Source organism: Abramis brama (assembly GCF_963993115.1).
Source record: "Abramis brama genome assembly, chromosome: 23".
NCBI classification, from domain to species: Eukaryota; Metazoa; Chordata; class Actinopteri; order Cypriniformes; family Leuciscidae; genus Abramis; species Abramis brama.
In genome coordinates, this window is record NC_139985.1 from 11,561,041 (window position 1) to 11,586,464 (window position 25,424).

The following is a 25,424-nucleotide window of genomic DNA, read 5'->3' on the forward strand; positions in this document are numbered from 1 at the left end:
ATTATTGTTGTATTTTAGCTACTATGTCGACTGCTATCAAGAAATGATGTTATTTTTCACAGCAAACCATACATTACACGGGCGTTTAATGTAGCTTGTGAACATGGAGTCTATGCGCGCAAACATTTCAGGGAAGTCTCTCGTGTTGTTTTTCTCACCGCTCGCAGCCTCTATTGGCTTTAGCGAGACTCCGTGACCTCACGATGACCATTTCCACCAATGACAGAGCAGTGCGCATGATGCGCGCGCCAAGTGCAAAGCCCAACGCCGAGAATTCGCCTTTTTTTTCTAAAGGGGCGTATTTTTCTTGCCAATTTAATTACAAACCAACGTTCAATGCACACGAACACTCTGCAATAATGTCAGGCGCCTATTTGAAACACTCGGACTCCATGTCAAGGTGATAGTGTTGTGTAAACAGCCGGGATGTGTGTTTAGAAACGTTTTTGTGGGAAGTCTCATCAATGGAGGGTTGAGGAAGCCCGTCTTGCTACAGAAGAGGACGCTGTCGCCCCTGGATATGACCGGCATTCACTGTCGTTTCGAGCGATCGATAAAAGAGTAAGTTTGCTGATTTATTCTGCACTGCTTTCTGTAAACAGTAATGTCGCGGGGACAGGTAGTAGCGCTGTGGTTGCTTTCTTTGACTCTCCAAATATGGCTCCAGCACTGGAAGGCGCTCATTTACTAGCTCTGCCTTGGCTGACTGTACACGGCGCCTTATTACATACAATTGCTTTATTCTCTGCATATACACACGGCATTGCATGCAACGGAGCTATAGCGTCATATGCAATTATTTGTCGTTTGGTTGACAAAGTGAAAATAAGTCATAGTGCACCGTCAGGAGTTTGTTATCAGGAAAAACAATCGAGGTTGAGAATGTCCATCAGCCCTGCTAAAATGGCTGACTCGTCTGTCTCGCTTCAGGATTGGTATTTAGCGCTCTGCAACCGAACTACGTCAACTGGGTCGAGGAAAAATTGAAGATCTGCCCGGTGATTGGCTCGAATTATTCACGTGATATGAGCACGGCAACCTATTGGTTCGCCTGAAATACATTTATTACCAACGGAGCGACATGTACACTGTAGAAGTGTATCTCTTAATTTGAGAAACCACTTATTTAGTAGTTATTAGATGTTTATTGATCTCAATAAACCGTTTATTTGTACTTTTTATATTACAGCAAACACATCATGAGGGAGTGGAGTCGCTGCTACATTTGATTGTGTTGTTTTTATTCAAATGTGCTGATTGACAGTCACAGTCCTGTTGTTGCTAAAAACAGTTAAAACCACATCTAGATGGTTTGTTGGTCTAAGATGGTTTTTATGGTAAGGCAAGAGTAAGACAACAGGTGAATAGGGAAAAAATATTTAACTAATAGATAGATATCACCTTATCCTACCCATTGATTAATCACAAATGTTTTGTGTTGCCACTGAAATTATATGTTTTAATACAAATTTGCATATTTGTAGAACAGAAATCAAAATTTGATAATTAGATTTTTTTTTATTTGGACATGTTAAAAGGGTTTTTACAGAGGGGACTTTGGATACTTCTTTATAGTTTTACCTCTTAGTCCATCAATCAAAAAATCTATGTTTTTAGGAATAAAGTGTTATATAATCCAGACCAATTATATATGAAGAAGCGCCTCTATAATATTCATTGGCATTTCACTGGAAATTTTGGTGCTACTGAATTGGAGATTTGTGGACAAAAGTCACAAATCTGTAGTGTCTTGCCTTGAGAAGTTTTTTCAACAATATTTGGTCAATATTGGTAATGTATATTTCTGTTCTTACAGGTACCTATGTCCATTCATATTTTAACATTTATATAGAGGATAACTTCAATGAGAAAGTTAAAGAAACAAGTTGGCCAATCCAGGGCTGGAGGCTTTGGCAGAGGAGAGGATCAGGGTCAAGTTGGTCCATCCAGCCATGCCGACATGGACGCTCTACTCTGTCCTCCTTCTCCATGCAGACTGAACTTCTCTATGACCAGAGACACTCTTACGTACGCGCAGGCTCAGAAAATGGTGGAGATTGAGCTGGAGGGAAGGCTTCACCGGATCAACATTTACGACCAGCTATCCGTCGTAACCGAGGACGAAATGCTGGCTCAGGATCTGACGGAGTGCAACAGCAACAAAGAGAACAGCGAGCAAAGACTGGGAAACAAACAAACTGTGTGTAAAAACAAGCGGAAAGATGGCAAACACGCAGCCAAAAAGAGATCTGGCTCTCAGAATGGCTTGCAAAGTCAGGTCGCCCATTCACAAATCCCCCTGCCAAAGCCTACATTTCGTACGGTGGACACTTTCATGGCCTCAGAAGCCCCTCCTCTTCCTGCGGCTTATTATCACTACAAAGAGAAGTCAGGGGAGGAGTTGGACAACGAGGCCGAGTATGACATGGACGAGGAGGACATGGCTTGGCTAGAGATGGTGAATCAGAAGCGAGTGTCCGATGGCCACGCTTCCGTCCCCCCTGATACTTTTGAGTTACTGATTGACCGACTTGAGCGAGAGTCCATTTTGGAGTCCCGCAGCCAGGCGCTGTCCCAGAGCACCATCGACGAGGATGCCTACTGTTGCGTTTGCCTTGACGACGAGTGTCTCAACAGCAACGTCATCCTGTTCTGCGACATCTGCAATCTCGCAGTGCACCAGGAATGTTACGGGGTTCCTTACATCCCCGAGGGCCAGTGGCTGTGCAGGCGCTGTCTGCAATCCCCGTCGCGACCCGTCGATTGTGTCCTCTGCCCTAATCGGGGAGGCGCATTCAAACAAACCAGCGACGGAAGTTGGGCCCACGTCATCTGTGCCATATGGATCCCTGAATTGTGCTTTGCCAACACTGTGTTCCTAGAGCCCGTGGAGGGAGTGAAAAACATTCCTCCTGCACGATGGAAGCTCACCTGTTACCTGTGCAAACAGAAAGGCAGGGGGGCGTCTATTCAGTGCCACAAAGCAAACTGCTACAGGGCGTTTCACGTCACTTGTGCCCAGAGAGCCGGTCTCTATATGAAAATCGACCCTGTGCGGGAAACTGGTGTGCACGGCACCACTTTTACTGTGAAGAAAACTGCTTATTGCGAGAACCACTCGCCCCCTGGTACGGGCACTGAGGGGGATGAAGACAATGGGTTGGTCGGGGGCAGGGGTAACAGAGGTCAGAGGTCATACACATTAGGCCCTCCGCTGCAGCAGAACCAGAATGGGCGGAAAAAAGGTTCGGCCGCACAACAGAAGAAAACGCAGAAGAATTCAGCCGGGACCTCGCGGAAGACAGGAGTGCCCCTCCTGCTGGTGCCGCAGATACCCTCCTTTAGGTAAATGTTTACGTCTGCTCTTTTGTCGGTTATGTCTGGTATTTTGATCTTACCTCGTTGTAAGCGTGTAAAAGTATTTAACATCATCTTCTTCAGTATGGAAGTGACTTCCAGTGAATTTTATGTTTACCATTTAGAAGTTGTAGAAGTTTGGGGTCAATAAGACGAAAAAAAAAATGACACTTCTATTCATTGATCAAAAGTGACTGTGAAGATTTTTACATTGTAACATGATTTCTATTTCAAATAAATGCTGTCCTTTTAAAAGTTCTATTCATCAAAGAATACTTAAAATGCATCATGGTTTCCACAAAAAAATGGAGAACAACTGTTTTCAACATTGATTATTATTATGATTAGAAATGTTACTACCAAATCAGTATTTTAGAATGATTTCTGAAGGATCATGTGACTGAAGACTGAAAATTCAGCTTTGCCATCACAGGAATAAAATTACATTTTAAATATATAGTAAAATAGAAAGCCATTATTTAAAATTGTAATAATATTTCACAGTATTACTGTTTTTTATTGCATTCTTGATTAAATAAATGTAGCCTAAATGTTTATAATGAGCATAAATAACTTCTTTCAAAAATAAAAAAAATCATTTGATCAGTAAGCAAGCTAATTTTATTTATATAGCACTTTTCCAAACAAATCAATGCAGTTCAGTAGTAGTGTTATGGCAATAATAACAAACAAATATATACTTGAAAGAATTACTGTTAGGATAGGATACATTGAGATGCTTCTGAGGGTGAATTTTCTCTTCAACCTCCTCATCCTGGTAAAAAAAAAAATCCTCAAAATTGATGTGTTTCCCTCACGAGCGCCTTTAGATCTGACTCCATTCCAGTATTAAACACTTAAGTGTTTACAATCCTAATGGATAAAATCAAAATAGTTTATTAAATAGCCTGTTCACTCAGAAATGTGTCACTTTACAGAAGAAAAATGAGAATTGTGAATGTTTCGTGTTGAATTTAACAGTTGGCCTTGTTTCATATTTTTTGAATAGGCTCAATAAGATTTGCACAGGGGTCTCTGTTGAAAGGAAAAATCAGTTTATGCAGAGACTCCACAATTACTGGCTGCTGAAGCGTCACTTTCGTAATGGAGTGCCACTCATCCGCCGGCTCCATTCTCATCTACAGACTCAGAAATCTGAGCAGGTTAGTGTGCTGTAACACATTACGCTGTTGTTGACAGTAAAAAGTGTGATAACTTATACTACAACTCTTAATAACCAAGCTCACACAGAATCTACGACAGCAGAAAACTGCAGATTTCTACAAATTTTGCAACGCTTATCATTTAGGGCTGGGCGATATATCGGATGACATTGTTATGCACATCTCGTCAGTAAAGCCGGTTCCTTGATTAGTAGTAAATCGCCATCACCTGCTTTCAGATGGAGCGGCATTTACTACACAGAGTTCACTGACAAGCTGAGCCATATCGCATTAATTATCACGGACGTATCACCTGCGATAATTAATGCGATATGGCTCAGCTTGTCAGTGAACTACGGCTCTGTGTAGTAAATGCCGCTCCATCTGAAAGCAGGTGATGGCGATTTACTACTAATCAAGGAACTGGCTTTACTGACGAGATGTGCATAACAATGTCATGCGATATATCGCCCAGCCCTATTATCATTCACACTTTTCCCTGCCCCATGTTTGTTTGTTAGTTTATTAAACATTATGGCTAATGTTTTCATGTTTTCAGCTATGAGTAACACATTTAACCATGTCTGAATTCTGCACATTTGCTCCCAAAATCAGAGCAGAAAAATGACAAAATTATCACTTGTGTTGTTGTGTTAAATGACCAGAGATTGCTTGTATGTGCATTGTATTTACATTTTTTTTTTTTTATGACTTTTCAGAGAGAGCCAGACGCAAAGTTGCAGGCTGTCAGGGAAGAGCTGAAGTATTGGCAGAAGCTTCGACAGGACCTGGAAAAAGCTCGGCTTCTTATCGAGCTCATACGAAAGAGGGAGAGACTTAAAAGAGAACAGGTGACAGACCCCCTCATGTCTAATGTTCTTTTGTTACATTCTCTAGACCCTGTTCTCTGAAAACCATCACTTATTGAGAACAGGCATGCGGTAATTACTAATTCACAGAATCTATTTAATTTGGCTCTCTTCTCTCACCAGATGAAACTTCAGCAGGCTACACTGGAGCTGCAGCTCACCCCTGCGCTGGTGTTTCTGCGCTCTACACTGGAACAGCTGCAGGAGAAAGACATAGATCATATTTTCACCACACCTGTCAATTTGAAGGAGGTAAGGAAATGGTCCCTTTAAAGTCCCCTTTTTGCAAAAATAACTTGGTAACACTTTACAATAAGGTCTCATTTGTTAATATTAATTAATCCATTAACTAACATAAACTAACAGTCTGTAAATATATTGTATAACAATTAATTTAACATTTTGAAATTTTTATAAATATTGATTAGAAAAATATGTTATTATCATAAGGGCTAACTGGACTATGCTAACCATTCAAACCTTGGCGTAGTTCAGACTCGTTCATCAGGGTGGACCAGTTTACTAATTTTTAATGCCATTGATGTATACATGTGGCCAGTCATATTTTAATATGCTCATTTTTATGTCAATACCATGATGGTTTCTAAATGACCCATTTTTGCAGCTTAGTTTCCATAGTCTGTGTGGTTGCCGGTGAGAATATTAGATTGACCTATTTATTTTTAAAAGTTTAATTAAAAGTAAAAAAAATTTTTTCCATATGTCGTCTTTATTGTTTTCCCAGGTTCCAGATTATCTGGAGTTTGTTTGTGAGCCGATGGACTTCTCTACAATGCATGACAAACTGGAGGCCCATAAATACTCATCTGTGGCTGACTTGGAGAATGATTTCAATCTCATGATATCCAACTGTCTGAGGTACAACTCCAATGACACAATGTTCCATAAAGCTGCCATGCAACTCCGAGAGGTGGGCGGAGCTGTCCTGAGACACGCCCAACATCAGGCTCTCAGCATAGGCCTTGATCCCACCACAGGCATGCACCTGCCAGACAAGCCCAGCGCACACAATGCCACAGTCTCCTGGTGGGATGAAAGTGAGCAGCTTTCCAATGTTAACAGTAACCAAAACAATGTACAGTCTTAAAGAGAGAGTTCACCCAAAAATTAAATTTCTGTCATTCATTACTCACCCTCATGTTGTTCCAAACCCGTAAGATCTTCAAAATACAAATGTAGATATTTTTGGCGTTATTACTACTTTCAAGGCCCAGAAAGGTAAAGACATGGTTAAAATAGTCCATGTGACTACAGTGGTTCAACCTTAATGTAATAAAGTGATGATAATACTTTTTGTGCGCAAAAGAACTAAAAATAAAGACTATTCAACAATTTCTTCTCTTCTGTGTCAGTCTCCGACACTGTTCATGTAAAAATGCAGCGCTTCTGGGAACGCAGTGTCAGAACGCTGGCTCAGTATTGGCCGGCTCCTGCGTCAGCACCACACATTTATCGTGGTCCTTTTGAACAGCGTCAGAGACTGACACGGAAGAGAAGAAATTGTTGAATAAAGTCTTTATTTTTAGTTTTTTGCACACAAAAAGTTTATATTTATAATAAATATTTTAATGATGTCTTTACTACCTTTTTGGGACTTGAAAGTAGTAATAACATTTTAGTCTATGGGGGGTCAGAAAGAGCTCGGATTTCATCAAAAATATCTTCATTTGTGTTCCGAAGATGAACGAAGGTCTTAAGGGTTTGGAACAACATGAGGGTGAGTAATTAATGACAGAAATTATATTTTCTGGGTGAACTAACCCTTTAAATTACGAGATTAATCTTTCTGATGTTTAGAAAATGTAAATGCTCTCATTATCAACTCCCCCTCATGTCATTTTAAAGTTTCAAACAGGACAAAAAAAAAAAAAACACAATAAAAGTAGCCCATGATTCTTCTGTTGCAATGCCTGATTTTAATCAAATAAATTCCATTGAATGATTTACAGTTGACTTGCTTTTGGACCCTGAAAATCGTGTGCACATGTGTCCTGAGGACCAGCTGAAAACCCTGCTGGACAAACTGGATCTGGTGGCGTCTATGCGGACCAGCGGGGGTCGTACAAAACGCATGCGCCTGCTGCGCAGAGAAATTAACAGCCTCCGTCACAAGATCAGCCACCAGGACCGCAACCCACGACTGCTGAATGGGAAAATTAAAGAGAAGAAGAGCAAAGAGGGAAAGAGTGAGGAGAAGATGGATTACATAACCTCCAATACAGGTAACTTCAACTTCAGTTAGTTGCTAACTTTTTTTTTTACATTTTAAGTTAAAGTTTTTTATAAGTTATCTACAAGTTTAAGTTAACCATTCATTTCTTTCCACGGTTGAAGACCCAAAAAAATCAACATCGCAGAAAGTGCAAAAACCCACTTGTCCAGCCTCCTCACCTTTACCTGGAGATTCCCCACCAAACCCGCCCATGTTCTGCCTTGAGACGGGATGGACCACCATTCCAGCGCAGTCAAATAAACCTGGCAGCAGAAAACAGAGGGCGAAAGGAAAAGAAAGAGGCCTGAGAGAAAATCACGATCAGACTTTAGAAGAAGATGAGAACTTCCACACAAAAGAGGACACCAGCCCTCAGGAGGATGCTGTGAACAGGGTTTCCTCCGCAGAGAGCCCATCTGAATCACCCAAGATGGGTGTGGGTCGTCGGACATCAGTCCTCTTCAAGAAAGCAAAAAACGGAGCCAGACCGACAAAGGACAAGCCTGTTTTATTGCAAAATGGAGTCAGCAAAGGCGAAAATGAAGCATCGCCACAGCAGACCGCACCAGCCAAATTATTGCCAGCACCACCAGCCCCAAAATCACCCTCTCCGTCCCCTCACCAGCTGAGATCCAGAGGACTGAGTACATGCTCAGACAACGAAGGCGAAAAGGCCCACTCTCGGCCAGAAGAGAATGGTACTGGAATATACTGGAATATAAAAACGATTACTCAAGTTTATTGACCAGTGATTTAAGTGATGTCCATCGCAATGTGTTTAATATGCTAAAGCGCTCTAATGCTCTTTATTTAGGCTTCGCAAATGGACTCAAGAGACACAGCAGCCACTCATCCGATTCAGAAAGCTGCACTCCCACCTTCCCAACACACAGGTAATGGATGCTGTCAGCACTCTGAAATGAGTGCTTTAAATGCTAGGTTCCCTGTTTACACTTGGCTTGTGGCATCAGTGGGCCTGTTTACACCTGGTCACCTCATGTGTTTTTACTGATCGGATAGCTATCTGATTTGTTAAAACCGTTCCATTTACACTTGGTCACATAAATGTGTCTCCGCAAAACGAATATAAATCCGATCTTCAATTCCCGCGGTATATGCAAATTTAACGGAGTTCACGTCAACGAAAGCAACAGATATGAGCTGCATTTTATTTATCATCAGCTAATTTCAAGATCAAAGACTGCAACAGGAGAGAGAGCGGCATCAGCACTGGTAAGATCATTTAGTCTCACTACTTTTAATGAAGATGATTGTGTGTGTTGAGCATCTGCGACTTACTTTCAGTTTTATTTGCAGCACTGCGCGTCGGCTTTCTGAAGATATATTAAGCTACTCATCTGTGGCGATGTGTTGCAGTAGCGCTGTCATATCAACATGCTCTCACACACTTATTTTTTTAACATTTTGGGAGGAGTAAAATTAACATATGTGGCTTCAACAACCAGATGCATTTAGACTTGTCCAGTTTCGTTTTGGAATGCGTCTCAAACCACCTCCTGAAGTGGTTTGAGTGATCGGATTTAAATCCGGCTTGAAAGCGTTTCGGAGGGCATTTACACCTGGTCTTTTAACGCATGAAGTGACCAGGTGTAAACAGGCCCGGTGTGTCACTGCATGATGAGAAAGTGCAAAAAAAGTTCACCCCAGAGCAAAATATACTTGTGCGATTTAATCTCATTACAAACATTTCAAATAATATTGTTTCCCTGGAAGTGGCATAAGTATTTTTTGTGGTTTTTGCTAATCTTAAATTGCATACTATTTATTTTATGAGTTTAATTTGTAGTTTATAAATTCAATTAAATTTTTATATATTTGAGTTTGTGCATGTTTTCTCACTGAATAAAACATTTATTTGCCTCAAAAGAATTTGCTTTTTATTTATTTTTTATGCAATATCCCAAAAATTACCATAAGTATATGGATGGAAACCTGGTTACATGACCTGTTTTTACACCTGTATTTAGCACTGACCACTTGAGATTGCATCACCTGACACAGATGTTAATACCAGGTGTTCAAGGTGCCTATTACACAGAAGTAATTTAAAACCATTTGTCTGCTAATGTTTTCTGCAGTTCCTCACCTCCAAAACGCAGTCGTGGTAAACCAGCTCTCAGTAAAGTTCCTGTTGGTGAGGAGGAGAATGAAGTTACTAATACAAGTGGGTCCAACAAAGACCTTAAAGGAACTATTTTGTTCTTTTTTTATTTGTTTTGTTCTATCGCTATTTTGTGTTTACTTTTGTAGGCAGAGACACTTCTCAAAATTATGACGAGATGGAACCTCTAACCTTGGTTTGGGCAAAATGTCGTGGGTACCCCTCATACCCTGCAATGGTAAGGATCACATGCGGTTGCGCTTATGCTTTTGTGTCTTCATGAGACACTTGAATCTATAAGTTAGTATATCTAGCCTAGCCTAAACTAATAATGGTTTTCAACAGGTTGTCGATCCTAACATGCCCCGGGAAGGAATTCTTCACAACGGCATTCCCATCCCAGTGCCTCCTACAGACGTTTTGGATCTGGGTACACGCAGACAAGAGGAGACAGAGGAGAAGCTCTTTCTTGTGCTGTTTTTCGATACGAAAAGAACCTGGTAAGGTGAAATACATTTCATGGAATATATTTCAAACCTGCAAGCTTGTTTTAAGCCTGTTCATGTCTTTGTTTTGCTATTAAGGCAGTGGCTACCATTGGACAAACTCCATCACATGGGCATTGACGACACTGTAGACAGACTGCGTCTGATGGAGGGCAAGAAACCAAATGTGCGGAAGTCAGTGCACACGGCGTACGACAGGGCGATGACACACCTGAGCCATGTGCAGGAAAACTCAACTTTTAACCCCTCAAATTTTATATAAAAGACTTATGTCAAATGTATGTCTAAACTGACTGTAAGATACCAGTGAAGGTACGTTCATAACTTTCCGATTTTTATTGGTTTTTATACCAGTAGAAGGCAGATTTATAAGATCATTTTTGTCTTCTGTCTGGTTTTCCTACCCTCCAAAACTCAAGGCACATCATAAATGAAAACCTGGTTTTATTCACTTTTAATGTTCTCAATCAACCAAGATTTCTAAGAATGTTTTAAATTCAGTTGTTCTAATTGCACTTATTTTTGTATGTTGGAAATGTTTTGCCACTCGTTCCATTTTTGGCAGTTTTATTGAATGTGAGGTGATGGTATCACTTATGTTGCCAATGCACCAGGGTATTCGGGCAGTACGACTCAGGAACTTTGTGCTAGAATGCATTTTGTAATAGTTTACTTGGATACATTTCTGGACTGAGGAAATGCATGTGCACAAAAAAAAAGTCCTATTGCCCTTAGATTTGCTGGTTAACCATTCTAGCGTGATCATATATGCTTTTCGTCTTTATCAGATCTGTTGTCTTTCCAAAACGTCTGATGTTTGACTACCATAGCTGTTTTACATACTGTGAGATGCCACTTAATGCTATTCATTTCTTTGGCACTGACACCCAGATCCTATTTTGTGTCCTTTTTAAGTTAATATGTGCCAGTTTATTTTAAAGAAATGCTGTGTCTGTCAACATGCTTGTAATTGTGGGTGGAGATCACTGTGTAAATATAAATGCATGTATGTAGAAAATATGCACAGATGTGTTTTTAAAATCTGAAATGTAAATTAATGACAAACTTTGTACGTCATTTTAATTTATTCTGAGTTGTTATGGAAAAGTTATTTAATAGTAATTGAGAAGGTTTAATTTAACAGCTCTACAGGGCTTTATATTGTTCAGGAAGCATTACTGCTTTAATGCAATTGTTCCTTAGTGGTCTAAAGTGAGAGAACATTATAGTATAAAATATTAAGTAGTCTCTTAGATCTTGTACGCAGAGTAAAAGAGAAATGTGTTTTTTTAAAGCCTGTGAAAAGCTAATAGTACCAAACAAAAAATGTCTGAAACAGTATTTTCTCAAACGAGAAATAAAAAGACTGTTGAGCTGATGTGTTTCTGTATTTTTCATCTGTTTACAAGTTGAACTTGAGCAATATGTCTTGATCTATTACCCGTTCTAAATTTAGCAATCACGTCAGTAAATAAGATTTCAAAATACAAGATGTACTTGAGCAACCTCAGATTTATTACAGCACCAATATATTATTCCTCTTGAATACAAATGTTTTTTTTTCCAGAAAAGCAAACTTGAGAAAATTGCAAGTATATTGTCATACACTGAGTATTTTTCCTATTATGTCCAGTGGTTTTAACCTACATTTTATGGTGATCTTGATCTTATGATTTGATGACGTCATAGTGCACATGCCAGAAAAATAAATGTCACAATTCATGACTGGCAAATCCAACCGGAAACAAAAACTCATATACACAGCATTAAACTACACATGCTGTGCAGTAACCTAACTGAAAACAGAAATTAAAGAACATTAATCCCATAGTAAAGACAGAATTTTATGATCTTCTGATAATGGAGCAAGGTTTGGTCTGTTCGGTTTCAAATGCAAAACCATATAAGACAAAGTCAAAGTGAACCTCTGAAAGAATACATCACAAGTACAATGAACAACCAGAAAAGGTGCATTGTGACAATGCACAGCTCGAGCAGCCACGCTAAATTAGAGGTAAATTATTCTGATCCAGACATCGGGACACCACATTTGATCATTTCAGTTTATCGCATTAACAGTTTCTAATCTATATGCAATTACATGACGTAAAACAATCCAGTTACAGCTTCAATAATCAGCCATTGCCACCAGTTCTGAAGAAAAAAATCCACAGTTTATTGGACCTTTTGCTGAGTAAAGTTGTTTCTGGTGTTTATAATTTTCACAAAATATATATATATATATATTTTTGTTTGTTTTTTACTTAAATGTATAAAATCAGATCCAGTCCAGGATGTCAAATGGACAAACAAACAAACAGCAGCTTTACATAACTTATTTACCCACGGTGGATTATTTATCATCATTTGGTTGAATCATCTCCATTGTATTACTAAACTGAGTTAAGAATGCAGAGATGCACGTCCTGCCATTTTTGCGATTGGATTGCTGCGGGTCGGTGTGATCAGTGTCCATCTGAAACCAAATCAATGCAAATGGTCAGTAGATGGAGGGAATCTTGTAAAATACCAAGAAATCATAATCCGATTCAGTTCGACTCTTACCTCCTTTAGAGCTCTTACTGGGGTTGGGGGTTGTGGAGTATTTCGAAGGGTATCGGATAAACAGACGGTCTTCCTCCTTCTTGATCCAGCGCAGCAGTTTGGTGATGGCGTTGATGGCACAGGTTTTCGTGACAAGGGGGCTGAAGCACGTGTACAACTCAAATTTACTCGTGACCTGAAATGAGAAATTGAATTCACTTGCTTTGGGCAACTCGTAATTAACCTGAGAATATTTTCAAGGACGCAGCCAAATAATCAATCACAACGCGACTCTATTTGGAGCAAGGTCAGGATCCTAATTTGCATAATCTGCATTTTGACAGCCGCTCGGGGGCCTTAAAGGTAACTCGATCTTCAAGGTCTTGCCGGAGAGCGTGTGAAAGCACCAGGCGAGGTGGAAAGCACAACATCAACATGTTTTGCTCTCAGAGTACTGAGAACAGATGCGTGTGACAGCAGTTACTGTTCACATACCCAGGCCAGCAGAGTCTCGCGTTCGGCCACGTGGTAGATGAGCTTGAGGGGGCGTGAGGTGCTGTGGATCCGGCTGTGCATGTCTCTGTACAGGTCCAGGAGTCTCATCTGCTCCTCCTCACTGCCGTAAGGGGCCTCCATCTCTGGGCTGCGCAGAGAAGCCATGAGACAGAGAAAAACAATGGTGTCTTTGTGCTTTAGATCTCATTTCTGTACGTCATTCATAAACATTTTCGGATATTATATTAGTGGTCCTACATTGTAAAGAACATCTCATGACAAACAGAGTGCTCTCAATAAAAGCCAATGCATTTGGCATCAAACAATAGGAAAAATGAAGAAAACATGCTTTCGATTTCTGTCCTTAGTGAAGTTAATTTGGGAAATATGTGAGAGGTTTACAGTGAAAATATTAAGCTCAAAGATACTGTTAAAAAGTTATTTGTGGAGATACTGAGGACAAATCTGATGTCAGCATTAGGGAAAGGCTTTTTCTCGTTTGCAAAGTCCATTTTAAAAAGTTGCCAATTGAAAACAAGTAGTTATTTATGTATTGTTAATATAATATAGCACTTCATATTTTTAATAGCTTTTATATTTATATTTTCAGTTTTCATTTTTTAGTAATTTTATGGGTTTTTTTTTTCATATTTATTAGTTTTACTTTTTATTTTATTTATTTTTATTTCAGTTTAAGTAATTTTAGTACTTCAACTTATTTTATTTCAGGAAGTTACCAAGGCAGCATTTTTGATTTTCGTTTAAAATAAAAGCTATTATATCTTGCATGAAGAAAATGAAGACGTTTTATGTAACATTACAATAATGCACTTTCAGTGTTATTTTTTTAATATATATTTTTTCCATTTTTTATTCTGACAAAATAGAATAGAAGTTTAATATATGCATTTATCAGCCACAACATAAAAATTATAATGAGACTTTTTTGCATGAGGTTAATGAGAATTAGAGGAACAAATGTGGTAGACAAAAAGCACCTTGGAGAAACTCAACAGCAGTGCAAAATATGAAAAGACAAGCAGAATGCAGAGCGCATGTGGCGTCCAAGACAACACTTGTAGTCCTTTATAACATCTATAAAGACAGCCTTCATGCTTTCAGTGTGGAACTAGGCAAAGCTAGACAGACTTTCTTCTCAAATATTATAAACAACAACATAAATAACACACGCACTCTTTTTGCTACTGTAGAGAGTCTAACAAACCCCCCAAGCCAGATTCACAGTGAAATGCTCTCAGACAGCAAATGCAATGAGTTTGCTTCCTTCTTCTCTGAGAAAATCAATAATATCAGAAAGGCAATCAGCATATCCTCGTGTGGCACTGACGTAAGACAGATCAGACCACATCCTCAGAAAGTTACTATGTCTGATTTCGAAGAAATTAATGGTAACATTTTGGAAGAAACAGTACAGCACCTTAAAACATCAACCTGCGCTCTTGACACAATCCCCACCTCCTTTTTAAAAAGTGTGTTAAACTGTTTAGAAGCAGATCTCCTAGAAGTGGTAAACTCCTCACTTCTCTCTGGGACTTTTCCAAAGTCCCTTAAAACTGCAGTTGTCAAGCCCCTCCTGAAAAAGAGCAATCTGGATAGCAACATATTGAGCAATTACAGACCAATGTCAAATCTTCCTTTCATAGGCAAGAACACTGAAAAAGTTGTCTTCAATCAGCTGAACAACTTCCTAACCTCAAATGGATACAAATGGACAATTTTCAGTCTGGTTTCCGACCACATCACAGCACAGAGACAGCGCTCATAAAGATAATAAACGATATTCGGTTAAATAGTGATACAGGCAAAACATCAATTCTGGTACTACACGACCTCAGTGCTGCATTTGACACTGTCGATCACAACATACTTCTTGACAAGCTGGAAAACTGGGTCGGGCTTTCTGGGATAGTCCTAAAATGGTTCAGGTCATACTTAGATGGGAGAGGTTATTATGCGAGTATAGGTGACCATAAGTCTGAATGGACATCCATGACATGCAGAGTCCCTCAAGGCTCAATTCTTGCGCCACTCCAGTTCAACCTGTATATGCTCCCAATGAGCCAAATAATGAAAAAGAACCAAATTGATGAAACAGATCTATTTAGCCTTATCGCCCAACGATTACAGCCCCACTGACTCTATGTACCAATGCATTGATGAAAGTCAACAGTTGGATGTGGCAAAACTTTCTTCATTTAAACAAAGACAAAACCGAAGTCAATGCGTTTGGAAACAAAGATGAAGTTCTCAAGGTGAATGCATACCTTTACGCTAGGGGTCAAACAACTAAAAATCAAGTCAGGAATCTCCCAGGAATATTCCCACTCTGTTGACAGCTCGGATCCATGACATGACAACTTGCAAAACAACTGAATGCATGGTGAGTCCGCTTTTAGCTACTATGCCAGCCGCAGCTGGAACCAGCTTCCAGAAGAGATCAGATGTGCTCCTACAGTAGTCACATTCAAATCCAGACTCAAAACACATCTGTTTAGCTGTGCATTTACTGAATGAGCACTGTGCCGCTGTACGTCCTACTGATTACACTGTACTTTATTTTGCATCCTCCTTTTTATTCTAAACTGAACTTAAATGGCACTGAGAATTGGGTAAGAGAGATGAAACCATGTGGATTGTACTGTGTCTGTGGTGGAGTAGTGAGTTTGACGTGATTAAACTCGAGGTTCTGTGGTGTGCGGACTGGATCGATTCCATTACTAGAGCTTCCGAACAAATGGGTTTTTGAGGTGCGGACTGATGAGGCAGTGAACCCGAGGTTACCCCGTGAGTCAGTCCTAGAGCCCCTCCTGTCCGATTTTAGGGAAAAATCGGGTCTATTGGAGACATCCAATAGATTTTTGTGGCCGTGTCGAAAGAACACCACAGACACAGTACAATCCACATGGGAAAATCTCACAGTAAAACAGGCAGCTGTGCAAAATATGATACACCGGTGTTCTGCCAGATGAGAAGTTTATTTATGTATTTATTTATATTATTATTTTATTTCTCTCTTAATTCTTTTTATAACTGTATCCACTGTATGTCCGACTGATTGCACTGTATTCCTCCTTTTGATTCTAAACTGAACTCAAATGGCACTGAGAATTGGGTAAGAGACAAACATAAATTACTTAATTGTGGAACTTGAGAGATGAAACCATGCTGATGACCTGGGTCTGTGGTGGAGCAGTGAGTTTGATGTGTAATTAAACTCGAGGTTCTGTGGGGTGCGGACTGGACTGATTCCATTCCTAGAGCTTCCGAACAATTTAATGTAACCCCATTGTTTGTAACCCAAACCCCATTGACTTCCATAGTATGGAAAAATAATGCAATGGAAGTCAATGGGGTGCATCAACTGTTTGGGTTACCAACATTCTTCAAAATATCCTCTTTTGTGTTCAGCAGATGTAAGAAATTCATACAGGTTTGAAACAACTTGAGGGAAACAACCAAATTCATTTCACTAAGGACAACTATCCCTTTAAGAAAATAAAGCCTTATTTTAGTACCATTTAAGTAAAAATATAATTTCTTCTTTATGTTGCGATGAAATATGAGATGGACACGTTCTCAAAAGATTTCATGAGACTCTCAATCCTCAACGCAAACGACTCACCTGGTGAACTGCGTCAGCTGCCTATGGTTGTCTGGCACGTCGAAGGGCTTGTACATGAAATGCCTGAGGTCAGACACTCCCACCTGACTAACGCTGTACGAGTGAGCTTTCGATATGGCGTTCAGCGCATTCTGCGCTTGCATAGCCTCCTCGATCTTCCTCTTACACTCGGCTACCGAATAAAACGCCTCTTTATCAGTGGAGAGAAGAACCAGACAAACAGTACATTCAGGAGGGTCCAGATAGGAGATGTATGCATAAAAGTAACAGTCAGGGTTAAAACTGGGCAGGCAGATGGGCGTCCAGATCTCCCCGGCCTGGAAGGCGGACGATGCCCCGATGAGGTTCAGCAGAAGGTGGAGGTCGGCAGGTTCCAGTCGGGCATCGTCGATGACCATCTTTTCTTGCACTATGGTGAGCAGCTGGTTCTTGGCTATGAGGATGGAGAAGACCAGGTTGGGCGTGATGGCCTTCTGGAGAATCTGACTGAGAGAGTCCCTGAGAGACGAGGCCAAGGGGAGACAGTGCACAGCACAGAGTAAGAGGCTGGGGTCTGAGTCCACGAGGTTAAGGAGGCCGTCGAGAATCTTCTCCGAGCCGGCCAGCAGACGACGCAGGTCGTAGTTTTTCTTGTGCTCGAAGATGCGGGTGATGCTGGCCTGCGTGAGCATGCTGACGATTTGGTTGTAGACGTAGAGAAGCTCATTCCGGAGCTGCTGCTCTGACTGACGGCTGCTGGAGACGGACACCAGCACCAGAGGACCCCGCTGCATGAACACAACCGTGTGCTCGTCTATCAGGAGAGAAGAAACCAGATGAAGTTATTTAAGCCGTCATTTAGATAGATGATTCATTGTTCTTTGGTCTAACAGACACCAGCTACGTTTTCACAAATGTGAACAATATACAAAACCGTTCAAAAGTGTGGGGTCAGTAAGATGTATTAACAGTTTTCAGCAAAACTCTTTTTAACATTGATAATGAAGAAGAATTGAGAAGAAATGTTTCTTGAGCACTAAATCAGCATGTTAGAACGATTTCTGAAGGGTCGTGTGACACTGAAGACTGGAGTAATGATGCTGAAAAAAATGCAGTTTTGCCAAAAGGAATAAATCACATTTTAAAATGTGTTAAAATAGAAAACGGTTATTTTAAATTGTAATAATATTGTAAAATATTACTGTTTTTACTGTATTTTTTTATCAGATAAATGCAGCCTTGGTAAGCGTAAGGGAGTTCTTTCAAAAACGTAAAAAAAAAAAAAAAAAAAGAATACCAAATTTTTTAACAGTGGTGTGTTTTTATATAAAATATAATAAAGAATAGAAAAAAAAGCTTTTTCCCTTTTAAACTACAGCTAAATAACTTGATAACTGTTGGTAAAACTGAGTCAAATAAAAAAAAAATTCCTGAAAAATAGAAAAAGATGAATTGTTCATAAAAATTTATTCAACGGATTTTCAATAAAAGATAGACTGGTCTTGTCTGACAAACTTAGCACATTTTTACTCACTAAAAAAACATTTCATGTTACAAACCTAACAATATTCAACTGCATGAAAAATCAAATTAGTGAAATTAAACTTAACACGTAAAGATCCATGAATTCCTAGTCAGTGTCATGAGATAGATGGAGGAGCTTGCTCATTATAGAGAGCACCTGATTGGACAAAGATTTGCATACGCCCCTGAGTGCAAGATGAGTCATCATTATTTCCGGTCTGTTTTCCCAGAAGAGAAAGATCACGAGTCAATGAGCTAATAAAGCACGATTTGGTTGTAGACGTAGAGAAGCTCATTCCGGAGCTGCATCAGTTCGACATCACAAAGAACTTACCGGAGTAGACTGAACGGATGATGTTGTCTCCACTTTGCACAAAGGACACCAGCGCCATCATCACTCCCATAGTGGAGGACAGAGCCTCCTCACTTCCATATCGGGAATAAATGGGCTTCCCAGCCTCGCTCAACACAAACACATGCTTCCTGTGCTGTCTCCAACTTTCCGCCGTCACATCCTCGTTCCTGTGCGAAGGGGGTCCCAGAGGTGTGCCGGTCTCGCATAGAGGGGACGAGGCTCCTTTCATTCCCATTCCCTGCTCTTCCATCTTCCCCCGGGCTAACACGGTTACAACAAACTCACTCGAGTCATCATGGCTATTGTCAACTAATGCAGAGTCCTCGGATGCTTTCCCAGAATCAGTCTCCGAACCACCGGCACACAGAGACCTGTCATCATCAATGTGGAGCTTCTGCATATCTGTTGAAGGCTCTTGCGGTTGGTTGCTCTCCTCTGATGTAGGGTCTGCTGAGTCCATGAGCCCCTCTGGGTCTGAAGGCATCCTGTGATCTTCATTCACACAGTGGTTTTCTGATGGGACATCACTGTCCGAATAAGCAAAATCTGGAGAGTAGAGTAGAATCAAGTCTGCATCAGCATGTTACCCACTGTAACACAAGTATAAACTAGTAATAAAACGGCACCACCCAAAACATTACCTATTTGATCAAGACATTGTGGAAGAATGGATGGATCAAATATCTTCACTTCCTCCATATTCCCACTCTGTTGACTGCTCGGATCCATGACAACATGCAAAACAACTGAATTTAAATTGAGAAAGTGACTTAATGACACCCATCAAATGGCAAATATATCAATAAAGCATTTAACTAATAAAGGTTCGTACTTCGTGCACAACAGTGAAGTCTAACACGTTTAATCTGATTAACGTTGCTGCTGTTATCCCATATCTGCACGGCTCGTGGAGTTTAACACCGTCACGCACGTCTTCTGCCGCAGATAGTTTAATAACAATGAATGACTTCGATAAATAACATTAACTGGTTAAAATCATAGAACTATTAACCAGATTACCAGACAGAAAGCTAATCTACGGTATTTATGGAAAAAGCTAATAATCTCCCCGATAAATGACTCCTCGAGTGAACTATTTCACTACTCGTCATAATCACATTCATGTCTGGTGGAATAAATTATTAACGATCATTAAAAACCAAGATCATCTTTCGTTTTTGCTCAGCGCAACTGACTCAGCCACCGGTGCTCCAGGAAGCTTGACGTTAAAAACACTACAAACAAATATCCACAACCACTTCCGGTTGACATATTTCAAAATAGAGGACCATAATGAAATACAATGCAAGTATATTTAAAAGTGCGAGACGACCAGTCAAAAATAATCCAATCATTTACTATGTATAATTATATTTACATTTACACACATATATGAGATTTTTCTTTTTTACTTTACTCAAAAATATACAAACTTTTCTTTTACCAATTATTGTAGCAGTTTGGTGATATGTGTTATAGTATGTTAAGATATTAGTTAAGATATTCAATACAGAAATCTCAGGTTTCACTAAATGCTTTTGACAATGCACAAACATCAACATATGATTTTGAATTGTTTATTGATTCTCTTTATATATCCTGCAGCTTGCTGTGCTGCATTGGTCTATATAGCAAAAATTAGGGGGGAGGGGGGATCACAACATTTTCAACATTCATATACTAATTAGTATAATTTATTGTGCTCAAATAATGAAAACACCTGATAATAATAAACAGTTGAGATGATATTTTTAATATTAATTTTACAATGTTTATTTAAACATGCACCTAACTAGGTCCATGGAGTTTAATGAAATGAAGGAAAATGGGTTAGCAAAAAAAAAAAAAAAAAAACCTGGGAAAGATTAGTATACAGTGGTATTATAAAGAGGGGTGAGGATGAAACATTGCATGGTGTTGAAATAAAGAAATGCAGCTGTTCAATGGTTTGTGCTGCAAGTTATGCTGTCCAATATATCAACTGCAGTCTGGAGAAGATTCTCTGTGCATTGCGTTTTTCTTCAAGCTATCGAGGTATTCTTGTTGTGAAGCAGCCAGAACTGAAGCCAGAACATCATCATCTTCCCAATCTGTTAAACCTAAAAAAAAAAAAAACCCACCTAATTAACAAAGACATTAATTATAAGTTAACAAACATTTCTACTAAAGCGTACAATGCCGTACCAAAGGCAGCAGGTGACATATCCTGCATTAGTGTCCTGTACCCCAGGGTTGGGTAGAGAGACACCAGGGAAGAGTTGGCAGAAGACTGATGACTTGGACCTTGAGAAGAAATCAAGGAAGAACCGGTTAGTAAGCGAGAAGTGTGCATTAGCGCAAGTAAAGAAAACATTCATATACAGACCTGGGGCACATGGTGATGGGGGTTTGGGAAGAACCAGTGAAGCTCCTGCTGGGGAGGGGGGTTTGACGGGGGGTTCAGGGTGAGCCGGGCCTGGATGCTCTGGAGAGGGGGCGGAGCTGCGCTGGCGAGGGGACCTGCATCCCCACTCCTCAAAGCCGCTGGATGTGGCGGCTGTGGCAGAGCTGCAGGTGGCACTAGCTTTACGAGGCTGAATGGAAAAGCAGAGAGGGAAGTGTGTCAAAGTTGTTTGTACTTGCTTTGATTTGGTCGTGGGATGGTTTCATACCTGTCTCGCTTGCTTCTCTTGGTCCTGAAGCCACTGCAAGTAGGACTCACGGGCCACCTGTTCCTCGATGGCCTCATTGGTGGCCTCCCAATCTGATGCTCTCTTCTTGTCCTCCAGCATCTGCTGCTCAATCCAAGACTCCTCAGACGTCTTAATAGCGTTTTTCATGAGACTCTGGTCAGCGTACTACATAGAGACAGTATAACAGACATTAGCAGAGAAAAATCCTCATATAAATAAATACTTGTATTTACGTGTCTTATTTACAACACCTACCCCCGGTTTAAAGGAGGGGAGGCCCAGCCCCACCCCAACACTGGCCTTGTGGGGATTGACCACAGAGTTATAATGGATGTTCTTGTGGTAACTGACACGTATCGGCTCATCGTTGTTCTCTTGGATGCCGTGGAACGTATTAATAGGCTCTGTAAGACGGGATTTGTCAAATAATATCAAAAATGTATTTCCTCTTCTATCCTAAAACATACCACAGACAGCCTATTAGATGGCAGGAATTCAACAGACATTAACTAACCTGCACCATTCTGGTAAACCTCCACCGGCCGGTTGTACATTTCTGCCATGGCCTGCATCTCAATGTGGTTCCCATGGCAGTTGTTCTTCCTTTTTCTGTTAATGTATGTGGTGAAATCCTCTGTGACATAACTCGAAAAGTAATCCGCATTTTTCGTCTGCAATTGAAGCATAAACAATGAATCAAAACGGCACATCAGTCAATAATTAAAAGAAGAGGTAAACTCACATTTCAAAGCCAATTATTTTTTAATTGCAAATCATTTATTCTTAAATATTTAACTGACTCACCAAGTAATCCATACACTGCTTCCGTACCACATCATGCATATCTTGGTCCCCATATACTTGATCAGCTTTAAAAAAAAACAATGACACATACATATAGTTATTATTAACTAAAACTATTGAAATCGTTTTATATAATTGAAATAAAGCTAAAATAAAATAAAACATAGATATTACATGAAAAACTTACACTTAAAAAACTTAAATTAAAATGTAAAATGCTGCCTTAGCAAATAACCGAAATGAAATAAGTTTAAGCTATATATAAATATTTATATATATATATATATATATATATATATATATATATATATATATATATATATATATATATATATATATATATATATAGTTTTTCTACAAATATATTTATAGTTTATATAATTGGCTTTGAAAAATATATATTACCAACTGCTCTGAAAAGACATGCTCCATCTTCCTTCATTTTTTTTATTTCAAAGCCTTTCTTTTCTCTCAAGGCTTTCTCGAACCATTCTTCTTGCTGTAGGTCAAGAAAGAAAGAAAGAAAGAAAAAGTGTATTATAATACAATGAATACATATTGACATTTTTCCAATTTCCAAAATAGACAGTGTCCCAAAAAAGTGTTTGGACAATTTAAGATTAATTAAGATTGTTGCCTTTGGCTTGCTCAGTTGGGGATATTTAATTTTATTCTATCAATCAATAAATTCCACTAGAAACAAACCTTGTTGTATTATTTTATTTTAATTTAATACTGTGAAGCTGCTTTGATACAATCTGTATTGTGAAAAGCGCTATACAAATATACTTGATTTGATTTGATTAATAGGAATGGGAAAATGGAAATTTCATTCTCATTACAAGCTCATATGGCTTTCTAAAAAATCATTTGTTTTCCCACATAAGAATAAATGAAAACAACAGTCATCATTCACTTTCAGTTTTTGTGGGGGTTAATGTAGGGTTATGTTGATTTTGTGTCACAATTTCATCTTTTTCATCTCATTATTTTGGATTTTTGTCATAATTGTGACAAAAAGTTTACTTCTGTCAAAAACTAAGACTGTATGTCATAATTATGATTTTTATAATTAGATCAACTCAGAAGATATAGTATTTATATAGTAGATATATGCTTCAATAGAGTAAAGATATAAACAATAAACCAAAACTGTAATAATTAAAGAGATTAGCTAGCTCATCCAAAAATGAAAATTCTGTCATTAATTAAACTCACCCTCATGTCGTTCCAAACCCATAAGACTTTCGTTCATCTTCAGAACACAAAGATTTTTTTTTAAATAAAATCTGAGAGCTTTCTGTCCCTCCATTGACAGCTATGCAACTGACACTTTTACGTCTCAAAAAGTTCATAAAGAGATTGCACAACTAATCCATATGAATTGAGTGGTTTATTCAAATATAAAAACATTCATCAACCCACACATCAGTTGTGGTAAATGGAAGCACAAGCATGTTTGCTTGATGTGCGAGAACCAATGAGGTTCATTCTCGTGAACCGCAGCACGTTTGAGCTTCCACAAGAACCAATGAGATTTGTTCACGCGCGTCAAGCAGTTTCGGCTGAGCTTCTGTTTATGTTTGCTGATCAATGTTTATATGTGAATAAAAGCCTAAATTCAATCTGTTCATCATAAAAAGCGATCGAGTCTCTTCAGAAAATTTGGATTAAATCGCTAAATTCATATGGATTTGTTTTAACGATCTCTTTGTGAACTTTTTGAAGCGTCAAAGTGGTAGTTGCGTAGCTGTCAACGGAGCTCATATTTCAGCAAAAATCATCTTCATTTGTGTTCCGATGATAAACTAAAGTCTCACGGGTTTGGAACAACATGAGGGTGAGTAAATGATGACAGAATTTTCATTTTTGGGTGAACTATCCCTTTAAAAGACTCAAAACAACCAAAAGTCAAACAGGTTTGGAAGGTGCGTAAATTATGGCATTTGGGTAAACTATCCCTTAAAGGCACAGTTTCAAACATTTGAATTTTATTGGGCTAAATGATTATATAGTTAGCTCTCAGCATGCTTGATGGGTCATTCAAACTGGCACAGAAAGCAGTCTAGTAAGAAAACTGTCAATATCCAGAACCTGCTCGACCGTGGCGGGGTCCACAAGCTGAAGTCTGGCCGCATTCTCATACTCATCCTCACTGTTGTTGCCTCCAGCTCCCTCTTCGGGTTCCGATACTGGACTACCGCCCCCTCCTCCTCCTCCCACTCTACCTCCTCCACCTGTCAAACCGCTGGAGCAGACCGCCTGCCGTCTCCGCTTGCTGAGTCCGGGTCCCGAGCAGCAGCTTCCAACACCACCTGTGCCGCAGGGTAACTCGACACGACCTGCGACCACAGCCGAGTTCGAGCTCCCTTCGCACTGCACGACCGGAGCTCCAGCGGCACCGGGCTGTGGGGAGGCCTGTTGCGGGCGAGCGCTCGCCTCGATCCGCCGCTCCTCTCTGGACGTGTGCGGTGTGGCCTGGTATGTCCACGGCGGCGGAGAGGCCCTGGGTCGGGACCCCGATCGTCCTGCGAGTGGATGAGGGTGCGACTCAGAGCCGCCTCGTCTGTCCGCTTCGTCCGTATGATCACCGCCACCGGCTGTAGAGGCCGGTTTCTTCTTTGGGAGGATTGTCATCGCTGGCCAGCTTGCGGTGATTTGTGTTGTTATGTGTTACAACACGGAGACTAAACGGCCTTTCAAACTTGTATATAAACAGTTTGTTCGATGCATGTATAGTCACCCCCGTCCTGACATAATACGAGGTGTCGGTGAAATAATACGGTCGTCACAAATCTTTCAGTTTCGAGGTTTTTCTTTCGTAACAACGACCGACCGAGAGTTTGACACAAACATCAACAAACCACAATGCGATTTCACGTCACTTCCGACGCCTGCTCTGCTTCTTGTTGACAAAATGGGCTCATATTGCTTTGCACTGCCCCCTACCGCATCAACCCCTCGATAGACTTACGGTGATTTTTGACCCTTTTCAGTAAAGAAAATGTTATTGAATACCACACATTAGACCCATTTTTTTTTGGTGACAGAATATATATACTCAGCATATTTTTTTTATATTTTATATTCAACTATTTAAAAATGTTTTATCGGTGAACATATAGGTTAGGCCTAAATTTAACCCATTTAAAGTGGCA

The 25,424-nt window shown here is 39.8% G+C and overlaps 3 protein-coding genes across 5 annotated transcripts; 1 reads left to right on the forward strand and 2 right to left on the reverse strand.

Moving 5' to 3' along the window:
• The first annotated feature begins 292 nt into the window (after positions 1-292).
• Positions 293-11,628, forward strand: brpf3a (bromodomain and PHD finger containing, 3a). 2 transcript variants are annotated; one of them, XM_084101175.1, is made up of 13 exons: positions 293-561; positions 1,817-3,345; positions 4,367-4,520; positions 5,240-5,371; positions 5,513-5,641; positions 6,135-6,447; positions 7,360-7,632; positions 7,745-8,320; positions 8,437-8,515; positions 9,722-9,807; positions 9,894-9,982; positions 10,090-10,244; positions 10,329-11,628. In XM_084101175.1, the coding sequence occupies exons 2-13, from the start codon at positions 1,865-1,867 to the stop codon at positions 10,510-10,512; spliced, it is 3,651 nt and encodes a 1,216-aa protein (XP_083957301.1). In that variant the 5' UTR covers positions 293-561; positions 1,817-1,864; the 3' UTR covers positions 10,513-11,628. The 2 variants fall into 2 exon arrangements, with proteins under 2 accessions (XP_083957301.1, XP_083957302.1); XM_084101176.1 differs by lacking the exons at positions 9,894-9,982; positions 10,090-10,244; positions 10,329-11,628 and adding an exon at positions 8,805-8,855 and having other exon boundaries at positions 423-561; positions 9,722-9,808.
• Positions 11,629-11,744: 116 nt separating this feature from the next.
• Positions 11,745-20,033, reverse strand: mon1bb (MON1 secretory trafficking family member Bb). Of its 2 annotated transcripts, none has more exons than XM_084101830.1 (7): positions 19,623-20,033; positions 19,432-19,536; positions 18,770-19,336; positions 16,933-17,725; positions 13,290-13,437; positions 12,816-12,990; positions 11,745-12,726 (listed from the first exon to the last, which is right to left on the reverse strand). In XM_084101830.1, exons 2-7 carry the CDS (start codon positions 19,517-19,519, stop codon positions 12,716-12,718), a joined length of 1,782 nt encoding a protein of 593 aa, XP_083957956.1. In that variant the 5' UTR covers positions 19,520-19,536; positions 19,623-20,033; the 3' UTR covers positions 11,745-12,715. The 2 variants fall into 2 exon arrangements, with proteins under 2 accessions (XP_083957956.1, XP_083957957.1); XM_084101831.1 differs by having other exon boundaries at positions 19,432-19,505; positions 19,623-19,741.
• A 489-nt stretch (positions 20,034-20,522) lies between these two features.
• Positions 20,523-25,167, reverse strand: otud5b (OTU deubiquitinase 5b). The gene is made up of 9 exons (XM_084101081.1): positions 24,361-25,167; positions 22,672-22,765; positions 22,267-22,331; positions 21,977-22,133; positions 21,718-21,866; positions 21,442-21,627; positions 21,156-21,363; positions 20,975-21,073; positions 20,523-20,889 (listed from the first exon to the last, which is right to left on the reverse strand). Exons 1-9 carry the CDS (start codon positions 24,901-24,903, stop codon positions 20,768-20,770), a joined length of 1,623 nt encoding a protein of 540 aa, XP_083957207.1. The 5' UTR covers positions 24,904-25,167; the 3' UTR covers positions 20,523-20,767.
• Between the last annotated feature and the right edge of the window lie 257 nt (positions 25,168-25,424).